Source organism: Orycteropus afer, unplaced genomic scaffold (genome assembly GCF_000298275.1).
Source record: "Orycteropus afer afer isolate SDZICR_OR568_19922 unplaced genomic scaffold, OryAfe1.0 scaffold00004, whole genome shotgun sequence".
NCBI lineage: Eukaryota > Metazoa > Chordata > Mammalia > Tubulidentata > Orycteropodidae > Orycteropus > Orycteropus afer.
Window position 1 is genome coordinate 12,495,773 of NW_006921591.1, and position 19,839 is coordinate 12,515,611.

General features: G+C 40.2%; 1 protein-coding gene across 1 annotated transcript in view; it reads right to left on the reverse strand.

The window, feature by feature from the left end:
- CCDC93 (coiled-coil domain containing 93) overlaps positions 1–19,839 on the reverse strand; it is a 121,812-nt gene that overhangs the window by 38,674 nt on the left and 63,299 nt on the right. The window contains exons 12-13 of the mRNA XM_042780507.1: positions 6,471–6,587; positions 1,496–1,558 (exon numbers count right to left, since the gene is read on the reverse strand). Coding sequence (XP_042636441.1) covers positions 1,496–1,558; positions 6,471–6,587 — 180 coding nt within the window. The remainder of the gene's footprint in view (positions 1–1,495; positions 1,559–6,470; positions 6,588–19,839) is intronic.

The window sequence follows — 19,839 nt, forward strand, 5'->3', positions numbered from 1 at the left end:
GCACAATCAGTACATAGTAATTTAGTTGCTATTATGATGTCAGGATAGAAAGTTTAACTCTTATTATTGACTTACATCACATTCTCCATTTCTAGCACATGAAAGGGCCTCAACAAATACCTGATACAGTGTTTAGTACAAAAAGTGACTTTATAGTCATTTAGGATTTATATCCTAAGACATAAAAATGTTTTAGGAAATTGGTATCAAGATGTATTGCTCTTAATCTCTTCCAGACTGTTACAAAAAGATTGATTCATGATTTGACAAATTTCATGCCTAAGACTTAGCAGCATTACAAGCAATATTGCACGGATTGCTGTCCCCAGGAGTCTGCCATCTAAGCCATAAGGAATGCAGTCATAGAACAGCCATAAAGGAAGCTGATGTGTCCAAATGTAAGGCAGGCATCTTTAGAAAGAATAAAAACATTTTAAAAATTCTGATTATCATTCTTATGCCTGCCTTTTTCAAACATTCTGACAAAAACTGAAGACTAGTTCAGGTCAGAATCAAAAAGCTTTGTCAGTTTTATAGCAAGGTGGCGAACTCAGTGCTACATAATGCTGTAGAAGTAAGAATTTTAAATTAGATTTCACATAAAATTTTACTGAAGTCGGGACTGGACTGGTGTCAGAGATAACTCTGAAGATCAGTTATGCTCCCAAATGGCCCAGAAAGTTCTAAGTGGGGACATTGCTGTGAGGGCCTTCCAGAGCACAGCTATAGCATAAGCACCAGTATCACAATGACGGGAGTTTTCAGATCCAGATGACAACAGCTCTCTGTGGACACGCAAGCAACGGAAATGGTTAAACGCTCCTCATGACAGGTGGTGTCAGAGGTTAATAGTTTTCCTCACCTGGTATCCTAGGCAATCAGTAGTGGGAGGTAAGCAACAATATAATGCTGATGTGAGATGGAAGAGTTGCAAACTGAATTAGAAAATGAATCACATGGTTCAAAACATATTCCACAACTCCCCTCTTCCTCCTGTAGCTCTCTCTTCCCCATCCTACTAGGAGATAACTGGCATTTTTTAACACAAATGTAATACTCGATGGTTCTCCTCTTTCGAAACGAAACCCTCTCACTCTCAAAGAATTAGGCATCCAATTAGGAATTGGAGCTATTAGAAAACCTGCTTGAAAAGCAGGGGCCATTTACTGTGAACGATCTTTCCTGATCTTCTTTGGGGCCCCTCCCCTCTGTCTGTGAGGTCCACCTGCCTCAGGAAGCCTTTCCTAACCCTTGCAGCCCATGGTGATCTCCCCCACCAAAAATGCTGATGGTTGAGAACATGGCATTGTGGATAAAACTGATAACATTGGCCACACAATATCATGCAACTGTACTATGACCCGAGATGGGCTAGAAGCCCCAAAGGATGCAATCAGTCCCCTCCACACAGATCGATGAACCACAGCATCCCATTAGTAGTGTAGGTCAAAGACAAACTTGACAAAGTCCCAAAGAGGAAGGAAAATCTGCTCACCTCTGTCAGTGTTTTCTTCATTTCATTATATTTGGCTTGTAAGTTAGCATGACTTGCTTGCAGCTGTAAATGAAGAAAGATAAAGACATTTGCTCACTTGATCATCACAGCAGCACAGATGTGGGTTATGGAATAGAAGCTCTGGTAGCATAGTGCCTAAGGCACTTGACTGTTAACCAGAAGGCTGGTGGTTCAAACCCACCAGCCACTCCTCATAAGGAAGGTTGGGCAATCTACTTCCATAGTGATACTGCCTCAGAAACCCAAGGAGGGGTCGCTATGAGTTGGGGCCGACTTGAAGACACATAACAACAACATTGTACAGATGAGAAAGTAGAATCCTAGAAATATTTAAACTGAGCAAATATTGGCATTTTAGAACAGCTACCGACAACACATGAAAAACAAACAAAAGTGACATTTAATTAGCAACAATTATATATCAGACAGGCTGATCCTGGGTAATGAAAACAGTTCAGTGTGTTTGACTACTAACCAAAAAATTAATGGTTTGAACTCACCCAGAGGTGTTGTGGATGAAAGGCCTGGTGATGTGCTTCCAAAAGGCCATGACTTTGAAAACCCTATGGAGCATATTTCTACTCTGCACACAATGGGTTGCCATGAGTTGGAATCAACTCAATGGCAGTAGGTTTTTTTGTTTACATGACAGACAACGTATGAGGTATTTAGTATAAAGCGTATCACTGAATCCTTATAGTCCATGGAAGAAGACATTATTCTAATTTTAACAGATGAGGAAATAAAGACACAGGGGTTAGGTTACTTGACTAAAGTCTCAACTGATAGGTGACAAACCCAAGATTCAGATTCAGGCCTCACTGACTTTTCTATAAGGTGCCTATCAATTCAATTAAGGAACTTGCCCATTTACAGGACACAAACTGCATCTCAGCACTAAGGATTCTAGCACAGAGTACGGAAAGAAAGAAACATGACTGGTTGGCAAATTCTATCAGATAGAAAAAAGGATTCAGACTTTAATACCAAGAAAAAGAAAATGAATCTACCATTACTGCTCAAAGTTACACGACTATGAAGCGCTTGAAAATGTTATCTTGAAAATGTCAAGTTCTTTTTCCTAATTGAAAAAGTGTATATCTGTGCTAAGAATTTTTAGAAATTTATAAACATTTCTTAAAAAGCTCAAAGGGTTTGTGTACTTCTTTGAAAAAAGAAAAAGTAATGAAAAACTATCATCAGATGCTTTGGCTGTTCACTGGCTACAAATTAACAATGAAAAATTTATCCTCTATCTCAGTTGCCCTATCCTTGAACTTAATAAGCAACCTATTTAAGAATTATGTCACACTTCAGAAATCGTTAATTCTAAATTGTGCTTCTAGTTACCAGTCTTTGTGACTAATGAACAGTTATACTTTCAAATGACCTATCAAGAAGTCAACTCAAGCTGAGAGCAGATGTGGTAAAGGAAGAAGCAAGGTAACTGTGGTCTCTTTCTTTTCAACGGCAGCCATATGTGCAGTGCAAACTTTTACTAACCTGTTTGTGTAATTTGTAGATGAGAGTACTTCTGGTCAAAGTTTGTTTTTCTCTCAAAATCCTAGTGATTTAACTCTTGTAGTTCTTTTGGGACTTCAGGTAGAATGTCCTGGTATTTTCCTACCTGCTTCATTCACCTTTCTACCCAACTCTGACCCCTGCATCTACCTACCCAACCACCTACCTGATACTTATCAAATGCCTATTCAGCTCAAATGAGATGTGTGCGAGAAAGAGATGAACATGGTCTAGTCCTTGTTCTCAAGTAGCTGGACCAGTAAGTTTAGGATCAGCCATCAGAGAGATGCAAATGTAAACCACAATGAGATACCATTTCACTCCTACTAGGATGGCTAAGATTTTATGAAAAAACTAAAAAAAAAAAAAAAAAAAACACTAGAAAATAACAAATGTTGGCAAGGATATGGGGAAATTGGAACCCTTACCTAACACAAGATGGTATAGCAGCATGGAAGACAGTGTGGGAGTTCCTTAAAAAACTAAAAATAGTACTCAAATCAAAAACCAAAATCACTGCCATTGAGTCGTTTCTGACTCATAGTGACTCCCACTGGGTTCTGGAGGCTGTAAATCTTTATGGAAGTAGATTGCCCAGTCTTCTTTCTGTGGAGCAGCTGGTGGGTTTGACCCACTGACCTTTTGGTTAGCAGTCAAGTGCCTTATCCACTATGCCATCATAGCTCATAAAAATAGAACTACTATAAACCAAAACCAAACCAAACTAACTGCTATCGAGTCAAGTTCGACTCATAGTGATCCCCATTGGGTTTCTGAGATGATAAATCTTTACGGAAGTAGACTGCCCCCTCTTCCTTCCATGGAGCGGCTGGTGGGTTTGAACCACCAACCTCTGTTTAGTAGTCAAATGTCTTAGATACTGTGTTACCAGAGCTCCTTTATGACCCAGCAATTCCACTACTAGGTATATTCCTCAAACACTTGAAAGCAGACACTCAAAAAGAGACTTATATACCTATGTCCATTGCAGCAGTATTCACAACAGCCAAAAATTGGAAACAACCCAGATACCCAACAACAGATAAATGGATAAAAAAAAAAAAAAAAGTGGCACATACACAAAATGGAATACTTTTCAACCAAGAGAAAAGACTTGATACATACTACAGTATGGAAAGAGCTTGAAGATATGTTGAAAGAAATAAGCCAATCACAAAAGGACAGATAGTGTATGACCTCAATTATATAAAAAGGCAAGAAAAGACAATGTATAGAGAACAATGTTTATTAGTGGTTACCACGGGGGATGGCAGAGAAGGGAAGAATGGAGCTTAATATGATGAAAAATTTCAATGGTTAAGGGTTGAGTTTCACAGCCGATTATTATAATGACTTTCAATAAGATATACAGCTGTAAAAAGCTGAACTGGTAAAAGTTGTGTGACACATATATTTACAACAAAGACAAAAAGAAAAAGGAGGTGCTGAGGCTACTCATGTATAACCAAAAACTTCCTGGGATTTAGTTTCTTGGTTTGCAGGTTTAGGGTCATGTTTTCATGGGACATCCCAGTTAAATGGCCTAACAATGTATTTAGTTCTTCCGTTCTACCTCCTAGTTAGCTATGTAGTGCCTGTGATCTTACAAGCGTGCAAGCAGTTGTCCAAGGCACAATTGGTCTCTATTCACCTGGAGAAACAGAAGGAGGAGAGTCAGGAATAGGAGGATGATATGAAATGTGTGGCTCATTGCCTTCATGAAAAACTTGTCTTCTCTGCCATGAGACCAGAAGAATTGGATGGTGCCTGCCTACCATTACCAAATGTTTTGATCAAGGATTCCATAGAAGAATCCTGATCAAAAGGGAAAATGTAGAACAGAACTTCAAATTCTCCTGGACTTTACAATTTTGGGGGCCACAAAGGATGAATGAACCCTCAAACTATTGCCCTAAGATAATTTTTAAAACTTAAGCCAAAAATATCCCCTGAAGTCATCTTAGAACTGAACGACAGTTTAGCTTAGCTAGTAAAAAATGTCTGCCTTTAGCATTATGCTCTTTTAACAACTATCTATATGGGATTAAACTGACAAAACCAACTCCAAAGATTAGAGAGAACCTTAGGGGCAGTGAGTTTATAAGTAAGGTAGGAATAACTCAGAAGAGAAGGGTGAGAATCGTTGCACAACTTGAAGAATGTAATCAATTTCACTAAACTGTACATGTATAAACTGTTGATTTGGTATATGTTTTGCTGTGTATATTCAACAACACAATATATAAAATGTAGAGGAAAAAAAAAAAAAAAAAACTATCCTGTTTCTTCTCCTTTCCTGCCACCACCAGTTAAATCCATCAACAGTTCATACTTGAACTACTGCCTCAGCCTCCTAATGGCTCTCTCTGAATCTCTTCTTGTCCAAGTCCAACGAATTCATGCTCCCACAGCAAAGAGAATGGTCTTTGAAACATAACATTTCTCCCCTACTTAGCCCCTCCAATGGCTTCCATCATCCTTAACACGATTTGGAAGGTCCTGTGTGATCAGGATCTGCTGACCAGCTGTCACTCTCATCATGTTCCATGTATAAAACTAAAACTGGCAGGACCCTTCCTCTCCCAAGTTTTTGTTCATATTGCTCCATAAATTCAAACTTCATCTCCCCACTGCCCCCTACACCTCCCAGACTTCCTGCTGAGCCAATGCTTACTCTTATTCCCAGGTCCAGTCCTCTGAAGCCTGAGGCTAGGTCAGGTCTCCCTATTAGTCACTCTCTCAGCTCCTCATACTTCTCCATCAAGCACTTACCACAGCCATGATGAAATGATAATACATTTGTTTATTAGTGAATTGTCTTCCCAGTAGACCGAAGATTCTTGAGATCATGGATTATAACTATTCATTCATTCCCACAGCCTACTTCAGTGCCTGGCTCAGAGTAAACTAAACCAGCTGCCATGGAATTGATTCTGACTAATGGTAACCCTGTCTGTGTCAGAGTAGAACTATGTACCATGAGGTTTTCAAAGGCTGATTTTTCAGAAGTAGATCACTAGACCTTTCCTCCAAGCACAAGGTAGTGCTCAATAAATTGTTGTGAATTAATAAATGCTACCCTTGCCTCATAATCTTCTATAACAGAGGTTGGAGAACTTCTTCCATTAAGGGTCAGCTAATAAATATTTTAGGCTTTGCAGGCCATATGGTCTCTGATACAAACAGTCAACTCTACTATTGTAGCTTGAAAGCAGCCACAAACAGTAAGCAAACAAATGGATGTGGAAGTGCTCCCTTATTTATTTACAAAAATAGGTGGCAGATGAATTGGCCCAAGGGCCATGGTATGCTGACCTGTTCTCAAACCTTCTTTATTCATTCCACTTGAAGATCTTAACTCTTCCCCAATTTCTCCCTTCTTTGAAGAATGGTTTCATTTCACTTGATGAAATTAGAAAAAGACAACACGAACCTCTTCCAGATGTTTGCTCTTCTGTAGAATCTGCTTGTTCAAGGAAATGACTTTCCGACGATGTAGCTGGGAGGCTCCTAATTTTTCTGGACTATCTTCCGCTGACAGCTCAGACTGCTGTAGGAAAAAAGGATGACAAACCCAAAGGATTTAATTAGTTTACCTGGGGTCATGTGAAAGTTCTATCTCCTCAGTATGGGCAGAGCACTACTGGGCAGTCAGCCACAACCATACCAAGGCAGCTATAGGGCTGTGTACAAAACTCAGATCTAGGGAAGGAGATTCTGAGGCAACAACCAAAACCTCTATCAACAGAACTTGCATTCCGAGCAGATGGACCAGTATATGCAAAGGATAGGGATATATACCTGTGGTTATGTTGATATCAAATAGGTGACAGGGCACCATCAAAAGGTCTAAAATACAGGAATAACATAGTCGCATGAATATCTTCATTAAGAGCACTCTGGAGTGATCAAGAATGATGAATGGATCCATTTTCATGAATGTATTTTAAGCACCTGGTTAAAAAGTTTAACCATTCAGAAGCACTTATAATGAAAAGCAAGCCTCCCACCTCCATTTCCTTCCCACCCATGGGCCTACTCTCTATTTGTTGTTGCTGTGTTTGCCATCAAGTCAGATTCAACTCATAGCGACCCCTCCTTCGATTTCCAAGGCGGGATCACTACGAAACTAGATTATTCAACCTTCCTTCTGAGGAGCGGCTGGTGAGTTTGAACCACCAGCCTTCTGGTTAGCAGTCAAGTGCCTTAGGCACTATGCCACCAGAGCTCCATTTCTAATTTCTGTTTTCTTGGTGTTAAGAGAGGATTGTTCTGAGAGGGTTAAAAGTTGGTGATGTAGGCCAAGGAAGAAACTTCTGAAAATATGTAAGTGAGGAGGGTGTTGAGAAGAAGGGTTGGGCATGATACAGACTGTCAAGATTGGAAGCAGGGGGAGATTTCTGGATAGATTATGAGGCGAATGTGATGACATTTGCAAGAATGACAGTGGCTGAGAAACCATGGAAAGAAGTAATCAACTTGGTATAGATACTGAACACTTGCTCAAGATCTCAGTGAGAAGTTCAGGAAAAAAACAAATAAAAAAATTAAAAAAACAAAACAAAACAAGGTTGCCCCTCTTGCAATAAATAGGTGCCCTGAAAGGACTGGTTCCTGGATGATTACAGGCAGCTTTAACAAACAGTCAAATACTCATTAAGACCATAGTTCCTTTGTTATTGAAAGTATCCAAATCCAACCTTATCATTGATTTTAAGTCTAAGCACAACAAAATTGTTTGGGTACTGCATGTTTTAAGAGTGATCATGGGCTTGAAAGTCTGCAAGATTTACTCATGGGGAAAAGAGATGGGAAAGTGAAGAGGAGGAGAAATTGAACATAGTCACCATTCATTTTGGTTAAGGATTTTCCTGAATAATTCAGCAGCATCATCACCAGATGATATTTTGTTGCTTAACAACTCTGGAGGTGGGAAACAGCAGCAGGGTACAGCTGCAAAAAATGGTTAAATAAACAAATAAATATCATTTTCTATCTCCTGTATGGCTGGCCATAAAGGAAAAAGAAAGACTAGACATTTGCTATCAAAACATATCAAGCTTTGAAATTTGGAACTTTGCAAAATGTCAACTAATATACTCCAGCTTTTGGGATTTCTGGGATTCACAGCTAACTTTTTAAATGCATTTAATTTTATATATGCTGAGATACTCACAACCTGCACTCTAGGGGAAAAGAAACTTTCTGAAAATTATTTCAAAGGGGAAAAGAGAGACTCCCTCCATCTCTGAATCACTTGCCAGCAACAGAATTACTAGGCACTAATTATATCACCTCTACTTTGGCTTTATCATCCTGAACTATGTCATTAATTTGGCCCTTTTTGTTCATTATATATTTAATAGCTTTTTTCTTATGGCTAATTTCAGCTCTGATTTTAACATCCAACTCAGATTCCCTGAAACTGACTTCCATAGTTCCACTGGCATATCCTCAGAGCTTTTTATTTTACTAGAAGAATTGTATGTTTTCAATCTCATGATTTATTGATAGTTAAAATAGACTTCCCCATTCAATAGAATTATCCCACAAAGCAGGTCTCTATATTTGAAGTCAAGATTATTTTTGAGTATCCTGACCTCCTCCAGCTGCCTGTCTGGCTTTGGACTGGACCAGGTGGTGGGCAAGCAGTGTGTCACTAACTTCTCAGATGTACTTCTGTCTGTGGGAGACTGATGACCAATTCATCTCAACTCTATTCGGTAGCTCTGGCATGAGTTAGGCTACTTTTCCAACTCTTAGCTCAGGTTTTCCTGATGAACTCAGTATACTTTTATGGCTAAGGTCCCAAAAGGACTGCATTCCCTATGGAGCTTCCACATTCTCTTATTAGCATGCTTGGCAAACTCACAGCTTTGTTTTAAAACTACGATGAACTTCATTTACAGGAACCCTTCTTTCAAGAAAACCAGTAGCTATCTTTACATCTGGAAAGAGAATTTCCAGGCCATCCATCCATCCATATATATTTCTACCTGTCTAGGTCTGAATGATGAGCCACATGGTTCCTCTCAAGACCCTTTCAGAGAATGTACAAGGTCAAAAGTCTTTTCATTATAATACTATGATGCTATTTGCTTTATTTTCCTTTTTCAGTTTCACTCTCTCATTACACACATGGAATTATACAAATGCTACATAACATATGATGATGACGTTGCTATGATGTTAACACATAATGGGTTTATTATTGTTATTTGTAAATTAATTATAATATGTAAGTATAACCAAAACCAAACCTACTACCATCGAGTTGATTCCAACTCAGAGTGACCCCACAGGACAGAGTAAAACTGCCCCAAAGGATTTCCAAGGCTGTAAATCTTTACAAAAGCAGACTGCTTCATCTTTCTCCTGTGGTGAAGCTGGTGGGTTCAAATTGCTGAACTTCTGGGTAGCAGCCAAATGCTTTAAGCACTATGCCACCAGAGCTCATTATATACGTATAAGGGAGTCCTGAAACTAAATTTTAAGAAACACTCCTTTTAATACTCTAAGGGACGTAGCTCACTAGACAATCTTCCCATTGATTGGGAGAGCTTCATTAGCATTAAGCTACCAATAAGTGGGCCCATCAAGGGGCTACATTTATATAACACTGAGAGAAGAAAGTAGCTTCTGATTCTACTTTTCTACTGGATAGATATTCAAAGAACTATACACACAGATAATGCCTACAGAGCACAGAAAAGCTCTTGAAGGTATAAGTCTCTACACAAACTTACTGTATCTCTGTTATAATGAAATATGTTCCAAGTCAACATGGGCTTTCAAAAACTTTCTTATTGTTAGATAACAATTCTTACTGCTCTGCAGAGTAGCTTAAATCTGCATTTACAAAGCATTAATACACACAAATACCAGAATATTCAGTATAATTTCTGTATTTGACATTTCTCTAGCCCAATCACAATGAATAAAATGCCTATGAACAGGCCAATAGAACTTATTCATCTGTGAACTCCCTCCATCTGTCTTTGAGTCTACAGAGAGTGAGTGCTACAGGAAGCTGCTTTGTTTAATGGGTATTTTTGTACAGCTAATACAGTTTATTCCAAAGATGAATTGAAGACAGTTCTTCACCTCATCACTGGAAAACTGTTGTATTTAACAAATATACTTTTTATTAAGCAATCTAAAATTTTCATTTCTTTATAATACTTTCCCCAAAGCCAAGAGAACTCAGACTGATGAAGACAGAAACAGGTCCTTAAAGCAGTTATGGCTCATCCTGACAGTCTGTTCACTGACAGTCACAGTGGGAAGATAACCAAGTTAAGTCTGGAAGGGTAAAGCAAGGCTAGACAGATGAAGAGGACAACAGGCTTGATATTAAATCTTCAAAAGAAACAAATTAATCCTTAGTCATCTTAACTGACTTTTCTGCATGCAAATTGCAACATCCAAAGAATGCCATCCTAACTATAAAAAATCAATTTCTGTTTACAGTGTAGTCAAGGTTATAATGCCAAACTAATTCTACTCAATGTGTTCAGATTAAGAATGTCCTTTCAAAACTGCAATGTGGATTAACATGACTTCTACTGCAGATTCAATGTTCTCTAATAATTGACAGATATTCACAATTTCTATTCTTAAGAGAAACAGACTTAAATGTTACTCAGTAATCTTAGTCCACTTCAAAATGGTAAATTTTTAAGAGAAACAAAAAGTGATTACTTTAGTTAGTACTGTAAATTTTTTTATAATTGAAAGAGACCTAAGAGGTCCTCTATATATTACCTTCCTAATACAGTAACCTCATCCCTCCCATCATCCTTTCTCCCCACCCACAGATCGTCACTAAGCTGGCAACAAAAATGGATCCCTACCTTATGAGGGTGCCAAAAGCTCTTCCTCTATACTGAACAGGGAACTTCAGTTTCTGGTACCCTGATGTGCCCTTCCACTGAAACAAGTAAAGAGACAATATACTTTAAAAAAATCATTTAGAAAACCTCTGCGCTAGCAAGAAAGTAAGAAATCCTGGAAGGCCAAACAAAGACTAAGCTAAAGTGGAAATCCAAGAAGGATTCCAAAAATCAAACCTATTGCCATCAAGCTGATTCTGACTCATGATGACCCTATAGGACAGAGTAAAATTGCCCCAGAGGATTTCCAAGGCTGTAAATCTTTCAGAAACTTCATCTTTCTCCTGTGGAGTGGCTGGTGGGTTCAAATGGTTGACTTTTTGGGTTAGTGGCAGAAATCTTTAATCACTTAGCCATTAGAGCACCTTAGGTGTACCTCCTAAAGTTGACTTTCTTTTCTGAGGTTATTTGCCAAAACCAGGTGACCTCAAGCTTTGACTTTTATAACTCATCAACAACTCTTCATAAATCTTGGTTCAGATATAAAAGAAAAAAGCCACACTGAGATTTCTTAACAAGCTATTTTTCTGCATCTCCCTTTGCTTAGTTCAACTAACATTTGGTCAAGCCCTATTAATTGTTGGACATAATGGAAAGCCCTGGGAAGTAGAGAAAGACAGAGTCATTACCTCTAGACATACAGAGTCTAGTCAGGTAAAATGGACTCATTCATAAATAAAAGTTTATATCCTTCTCCCCAGTGCCTAAATTGTATTATGAAGGAAGAGTTTTAATAGCTCTTTTTCGTTCTGTTTCCTTTAATAAATGAGTATGAAAATCTCAATGTCAGGTACTGGAGATAAACAATGATCGCAGTCCTCAGGCTGAGCAAACATCCTAGTCCTGGAGGATAGGGAAATAGACCAAATACTGCATTTCTAAAAGTGCTAAAGAAAACAAGGAGTTGATATCCACAGTGTCTAAGAACATCCTATTTTAGGTTGAACAGTCACCCTTAATGTCTATTGGGAGTCTCCACACAGTCTTCTAGTCATTTATCTAGCCACTATTGAATATTATTATATTTTAACAATAGGGATAAAGAGATTAAAGATGAAATCTTGGTCCTCCAGAGAGTTAGTTTTAAGATGTGGTTTGTACAGCACCTGTGACATTATGTGAAGAAATGGAATCTAGAAGGAAGCAGTATAAAAATCTACTTCTGTACCCTCACCCCTCCCATTCCTTACCTTTTTTCTTTTTTAAATCTGTGGCCACAAGCAAGAGGCTCTCAAGAGGGCAACCTTCCCTTGAACTGGAGTTCTTCCCCAACCCCATATGCTAGTGCTGCTGGAAAGTGGTAAACATGTGTTCTGGGGCAAGGTAAGATGACAGGATTGGATACATTCACATCTCAGCTTATTAGAAATCTGCACTGGGTCCAGCTCAGCCCTGATTTTCTTAACAAAGTAGTCAGGGTCTCCTGGTTGCTAAGCACCTATGATCTTCTAAACCAATCTTCACTCAGTCTTCAGCTCTCTTACACTAATTTTTTGTATTTCACCTCAACTAGAAAAAGCCAGCTATTCTACTTATTACTAGGAATAAAAGTTCAATGTCAATTATGCCAACCAATTTTGAGTAGATGCTGACATTTCAAATGGCAACACAGACCAAATGCAGCAATTGGTGTCCACTTTGAGAGTGCACAAATTGTTATTCTTAATTTTCTTTGTATACGTTTATTATTCCTAACTTAGAACTCCTTGAAGAGCTCTGGTGGTGCAGTGGTTAAGGCATTTGGCTGCTAACCAAAAGACTGGTGGTCTAACGTCACCAGTTGCTCCACAGGAGAAAGATGAGGCAGTCTACATCTATAAAGATTTACAACTTTGGAAAGCACATGGGGCAGTTCTACTCTGTCCTGTTGTTGTTGTTGTTGTTATGTGCCGTCGAGTCGGCCCCGACTCATAGCGACCCCTCCTTGGGTGTCCAAGGCAGTATCACTACGGAAGTAGGATTGCCCAACCTTCCTTCCGAGGAGTGACTGGTGGGTTTGAACCGCCAGCCTTCTGGTTAGCAGTCAAGTGCTTTAGCCACTATGCTACCAGAGCTCCTCTACTCTGTCCTAGAGGGTTGCTATAAGCTGTAATTGACTCAGTGGCAGTGGGTTTGGTTTGGGTGTTCCTTGGGGCTTCATCTATGTCTGACTTATTCATAACTCTATCCCTGCCATCTATACCTGACATTGCCTAGGGCACACTAAGTGCTCAATAGACATGTGCTGAAAGAATAAATCAATCCCATTTAAGGTGTTAATTGTGTCAGTTCTTTGGCAGAAAAGCAAGAACTGTGCCAACTTACTTTAAAGTATTTGTAGAGATATTCATAACACTAATTAGAAATCCAAGGAGACATAAAACCAGGGTACAGAATTAACAATATGAAAGTCACCCCCTCAAGAGAGCAGGTATTATATTGACAATCTATTCTTTTGGGTCAATTCCATTCAATTTAGTTAAACAAGTTTCTTGAGGACATCTATTCTTTTGGGTCAATTCCATTCAATTTAGTTAAACAAGTTTCTTGAGGACTTACTATGAGCAAAGGCTTTATGGAGGTGCTAGCCTCCACGTGTGCTCAGCATTCTCTGGTTTATTAACAGAAACCCCTTCCTTTGGGAAGTCACTATCTCTTACCTCCTGGACACAAGGACTAGCCCAGGAAGGAACATGTAACCTAAGCCTTGACAAACAGGGAAATCCTTTCTTAGGATTTTATATACAGATCTTGGGAGGATGCTGTAAGACTGAAATAGCCTGTGGCCAGGCCTACAAGGAGATAACAGAGTGAGACAGATTAAGCAAGGGCAAAGAAATATGACAAGGTTGCATGAGCCCTGAGGACCCCTGCATTCATAGATATTCCCGTTAAGAGAGCTAATAAAGTCTCCTTTTTTGCTTATATCAGTCCTCTGGGCAACGCTTCTATCATTTTTAGGAGCAAAAGGCTCCTAAAAGACACATTGTCCAGGTTAGTGAGTGAGAGAACTGAAGAGACAGTTTTCTCTGCTGAGTACAATCATAATGTAGAATAAAAATTATCAACATAAAGGGGGACAAAATCTACTCTAATCAAATGTGGCTATCTACATTTTTTAGAAGAGATAAAGAACTGAACTTTCTTTCCTTTGTGTTTTTACAAGAGCATCTTCAACCATAACCTGGTGTTGTAGTTAAGGATGTGTGTCAACTTGGCCAGGCCCTGGTTTTGAGTGGCTGGGCAGCTGGATGTAGTTCCCCATGAAGAGATTATAATCATCTCTATGGTGGAATCTGCTGTGAGCAGCTAAGTAATTGCCTTTGGGGTGTGGCTTGCTTCAAGACTATATTTGAGAAAGGTCTCTAGCTTTTTGGCACAACTAGATCCTGCATTTGGCCATCTTCATTTCCAGTTTCTGAACTTGAAACAGTGGCCTGCTGTATTGACTATGAATCTTGGGATTATGCCATTTCACTTGCGAACCTTGGGTTTGTCAGCCTCAGCAGCCAGCAGCTGCCTGAGTTAGGAGATGACTCCAGTCCAGTGCGTCTGGAATAATAGAGCTGAAGCCCAAGGTCAAGGGGCCTTTACCCAGCCCCTAGAGCTGGCACTCTGAATTTGGACTTCTAGCCTCCTAAACTGCAAGAGAATAAATTCATGTTTGTTAAAGCTATTCACCTGTGGTATTTCTGTGACAGCAACAGTAGAGAACCAAGACATTTGACTATTACCTCTCTGTGGTTATACCCAAGGATCTCTTGAAAGATATAATTTCAAGAGAAAGCATAGACTTCTGATTAACTGCCAGAGAACAGTCCTCAGAATCAAAAGTTCAGAAGCAATGGTGCCAGGATTTTTTTTTACATTGCTGGAGAGGCAAATTTCAAAAACCTATTAAGAATAAAATTCCCTACATAATAAGTCCTTTGATGACCAAAACTATATTTCACTATGGAAATAAGATCAAGATATCGACACTCTTCTGATTAGGATGTTACATTCTATTGTGTTGGATGAGAATATTTTAATGTTGTATCCTCCAGTGATTGAAAAGTCACTCAGACACTCCAAAGAGAAACTTCCATAGCTTTCAGCAGCTTAAGTGGGACTATGCTAGTATCTGGGCTGCACCATTTCTACCACTAATTGTTTCTGTGGTTAGCTTCTACTATGACCTGGTCTCTTCTCTCCTCTCAGCCTAAGTGAGGCATCAGACAGTGGAAGGGTCTAAAGAGGCACCAGTACTGCAAAGCCAGGAAGGATGGCAGAGGAGATTACACTTACTTCATCCTGAGCAAACTCCACCTAGTCATAGAGACAAGTTTCCAAGTTAGACAGCCCTATACTAAAACGTGGAACTTAATAGTTATATGGTCTAGACAAGTACACAGGGTTACTTAACCTTTTTGACCTTTAGTTTCTTCATCTGCAAAATGGGTATGTTATATATGCATTTACTAACACCAATGTCACCAGGCACTCAGTGAGGCTCTGAGGTTACCAAAAAGAGTAAAACATGGTCCACATCTACATAAACAGGTAGGCTGCATATGATAAGGATAGTTCTATCAAGATAAGTAAAGTTGATGGAGAAAGGCAGAGGATTACAAGCAAGAAGACAACACACTGTTTTGAGAATTAAATGAGATAATGGTGTTGTGATAGTTGAAGATGTGTCAACTTGGCTGGACTCCAGTTGTGAGTGGTTGTTCCCATGATGGGATCAGATGACTGAGTTCTGAGCGGCAGGTCTGCCCAAGGGGAGTTTCCCCAGGGGTGTGGCCTGCTTGCAATGCTATTCCAAGGACAAGCTGGAATAACGGCATCCCGGACTATATACTTCCTTGAGTGAGCGGCTTGCCGCTCACCCTGGAGGTTTCGGATTCATCCTTTGTTGGGAACAGCAACCAGTGTGCTGCGTGCCAGCTTGATTCTCTCGGCTCTGTTGTGCTTACGGGAACCAGGTGGCTCCGGGCCTCATCTCCTCCAGAGACGAACTTTGTGGCTTGAACTCCCCTGCCGTGCGTGCGAAAGCCAGGCGGCTCCGGGCCCCATCCCCCTCCAGAGACGAACTTTTCAGCTTGAACTTGTCGGCTTCTACACGCTTGTGAGCCATTTACCTAAGATAAATCTCTCTCTCTCTCTCTCTCTATAAATATATATATATACTTTGCTGGTTTTTGTGTTTCTCTGTTGTTGTTGTTATTGTTGTTATGTGCCGTCGAGTCAGCCCTGACTCATAGCGACCCCTCCTTGGGTTTCCGAGGCAGTATCACTACGGAAGTAGGATTGCCCAACCTTCCTTCCAAGGAGTGGCTGATGGGTTTGAACCGCCAGCCATCTGGTGAGCAGTCAAGTGCCTTAGCCACTATGCTACCAGAGCTCCCTCTAGAGAACCCAATCCAACACAGGTGTATAAAGCACCTGGCTATATGAAGACTCTATGAAGAAGAACTTCCTCAGGATTGGAGGAAGACTCATTAACAACCTGTGTATGCAGACAACACAACTTTGCTTGCTGAAAAGTGAGGATAACTTGAAGCACTTACTGATGAAGACTGAAGACTACAGTCTGCAGTATGGATTATACCTCAATATAAAGAAAACAAAAATCCTCACAACTGGACCTATAAGCAGCATCATGATAAATGGAGAAAAGTCTGAAGTTGTCAAAGACTTCATATTACTTGGTTCTACAGTCAACACCAATGGAAGCAGCAGTCAAGACATCAGATGATGGACTGCACTGGGCAAATCTACTGCAAAAGACCTCTTTAAAGTGCTGAAGAGCAAAGATGTCTCCTTGAAGACTAAGGCGTGCCAAACCCAAGCCATGGTGTTTTCAATTGCCTCATATACATGTGAGAGCTGGAAAATGAACAAGGAAGACCAAAGAAGAGTTGATGCTTTTGAGTTGTGGTGTTGGCGAAGAATACTGAAAGTACCATGGACTGTTAAAAGAACTAACAAATCTGTTCTGGAAGAAGTGCAGCCGGAATGCTCCTTGGAAGGGAGTGGCAAGACTTCATCTCACCTACTTTGGTCATGTTGTAGGAAGGGACCATTCTCTGGAGAAAGATATCATGCCTGGTAAAGTGAAGGGTCAATGAAAAAGGGGAAGGCCCTCAACAAGGTGAATTGACACAGTGGCTGCAATGATGGGCTCAGATATAACAAGGATCGTGAGGCTGGTACAGGACATGGCAGTGTTTCATTCTGCTGTGCATAGGGTTGCTAGGAGTCAGAGATGACTCAACGGCACCTAACAACAACAACAACAACAAAGTACCTGGACCAGAGACAGAACTCAGGGTAGATTCTTTCTGATCTCAAAGACAGATTCTTTGGTTCTGGATCTACAAAATGCCCTAACAGCCTGTCTTAGGGAGATGTTAACCAAGGAGGATCTGTTGGCATACTATGGATTAAAGTGGTAAAAATGTATGAGCAGTTAGCATTATTATCAGCATTGGTGGTTTGGTGGTAGAATTCTTGCTTTGAGACCAGTTTTCTTCCCGGTCAATGCACCTCATGTGCTGTCACTATTGATCTGTAAGTGGAGGCCTGCATACAGCTATGATGTTGAACAGCTTCAGCAGAGTTTCCAGACTAAGATGGACTAGAAAGAAAGGCTTTAGTTACCTACTTCTGAAAATCAGCCAATACAAAACCTACAGATCACAATAGTCCTATCCCCAACCCATTATGAGGATGGCACAGGACCGGGAAGCAATTTGTTCTGTTGTGCATGGGGGTTGTCATGAGTTAGGGGTCAACTTGACAGAAGCTAATGAAATCAACAAGTTAGTATGTGGCATTAGGGAGAGTCCCTTCCTGCCCTCCCATGGACCCTGCACCTCACCTGGGTCAATCTCCACTGGGCTCAGCTTCTTTCCCTTTCTCCTGGCTCCTGAAAAGGATTTAGAGTAGGAAGGAGTAAAAACATTTTTTGGGCAGTGAAGCTGTTTTGTTTCCTGAGAATTACAGCAACAGACTCCACTTCCCTGTAAAAATGAATGTTAAGATGCAGTAAGCGTATTAGACACCAATTCTAAAAAGGACTGTGGTCCCACTTCTAGCAGATGCTGGGGAGATATTACCTTTGGAAACAAAGGGAGATGGTGGTGCTACTTGGGCACTTGGCCCAGAGCTAGCCGATACTCCTGGGTCATTTATCTGGAAGTATTTTTACATTCTCCTCTCCTATTGCTCTACACCACCCACTGGCACTGAGTCAATTCTGACACATAGTAAGCACCTTAGGGTGTCCAAGGCTGTAAATCTTTGCAGAAGCAGATTGTCTCGTCTTTCTCCTGCTGAGTGGCTGGTGGCTTCGAACTGCCAACCTTTTGGTTAGCAGCCCAATGCCTTAACCACAGCACCGCCAAAGCTCCTTGCTGTTTTAAAGGAACCACATTTAATTGAGTTACATATGTCAAAGACTTGCTTTGAAACATGAATTATTTATCGTATTACACTGTTTTAAGAACTTATGAACTTTTCGAATGAAGGAAAAGCCAGCAAATGTTCTTTACCTCATTTTTATATCCCAAAGTCTATCGACTTTCCAAACATTTACACTAAGCAGGTTGTTGAATTTATTCCTTGGTCATGAAACCATTTTCATACTTTTATCTTCCAAAAATTATTTTGTTCATCTTCTTCAGTAAGCAAAACAAAAATCCACTCTGACTTCAGCCTAACTTGAGTGTCTCTGAAATACCACCTATATAGCTTCCCTCCTAGACTTTCCTCAATCCTTTTTCTACTTCCAAGGGTTTTATTACCAGTACCATGAATGTAGGGACACAGGTTTTAACTGAATTGCCATGTGCAGTTTCAGCTCAAAGGAAGGTTAATAAAGAGTAATAAACCATAATGGACAGCCCTAAAGTGATGTTCCCTCCTAGTGTTCACATGTTTAATTCACTCCCCTTAAGTGTGGGCAGAACCTGTGACTTACATCTAACCAAAAGAATACAGCAAAGGTGACAAGATGTATGTGATTAAACCAACTAGCTGCCACTGAGTAGATTGTGACTTATGATGATCCCTTATGCATCACAGCAAAGCTGTGCTCCCTGAGGTTTTCAATGGCTGATTTTTCAGAAGTTGATTGCCAGGCCTTTCTTCTGAGGGACCTCTGGGTGTTAATGAAACTTCTAACTTGTCAGTTAGCAGCTAAGCTCATTAACCATTTGCATGACCCAGGAACTCCTTTATGTTACATAACACTGTAGCAATCCTCTTTTGAGGAGATGCTATCCTTTGCAGGCTTTGATGAAATAAGAAACAAAGTTGAGGAAGCTAGCAGCCAGCAACAACTGAGGCCCTCAGTCCAACAGGTCAAAAGGAAATGAATTCTGCCAACCAGCTCAGAAGCTAAGAAGTTGATGTTTCACCAGCTGAGCCTCAGATGAGACTTCAACTGTGACTGACATCTTAGATTTCTGTCTTGGAGAGACTTAAGCAGAGGACCCTGGTAAACTGTAACCAAGTCCTGAGCCACAGAAACTGTGAGCAGTAAAATGTGTTGTTTTAAGCAGCAATAGTTAACAAAATAGACAGACAAAATGACTAAGAGAAAAGCAGCTAGCCTGGTACTGCTAGCTGGGTCTTGAAGTTGCCGGGAGCTGGTCTGCATTCATAGCTAGGCCTTGGTATTGAACATAAATAATTTCAAAGAGTGCCAACATCCGACAGGGTCACTCTGACTGTGGTAGATCAGGACAAAAATAGGACCATTCTGTAATCAAATCTAAATACAGATAAAAACATTGCCCACATCACAAAAATGACCAAATATTCCCCTATCTTTACTAATAAAAAACAAAAAAGACAGGAAGCCAGACAGAGGAACAGTCAGCCACAGGGACCCAGGTGGGGGTGATACGAGAGGTCTCCAACAGCAGGACAAACTTGTCTGTC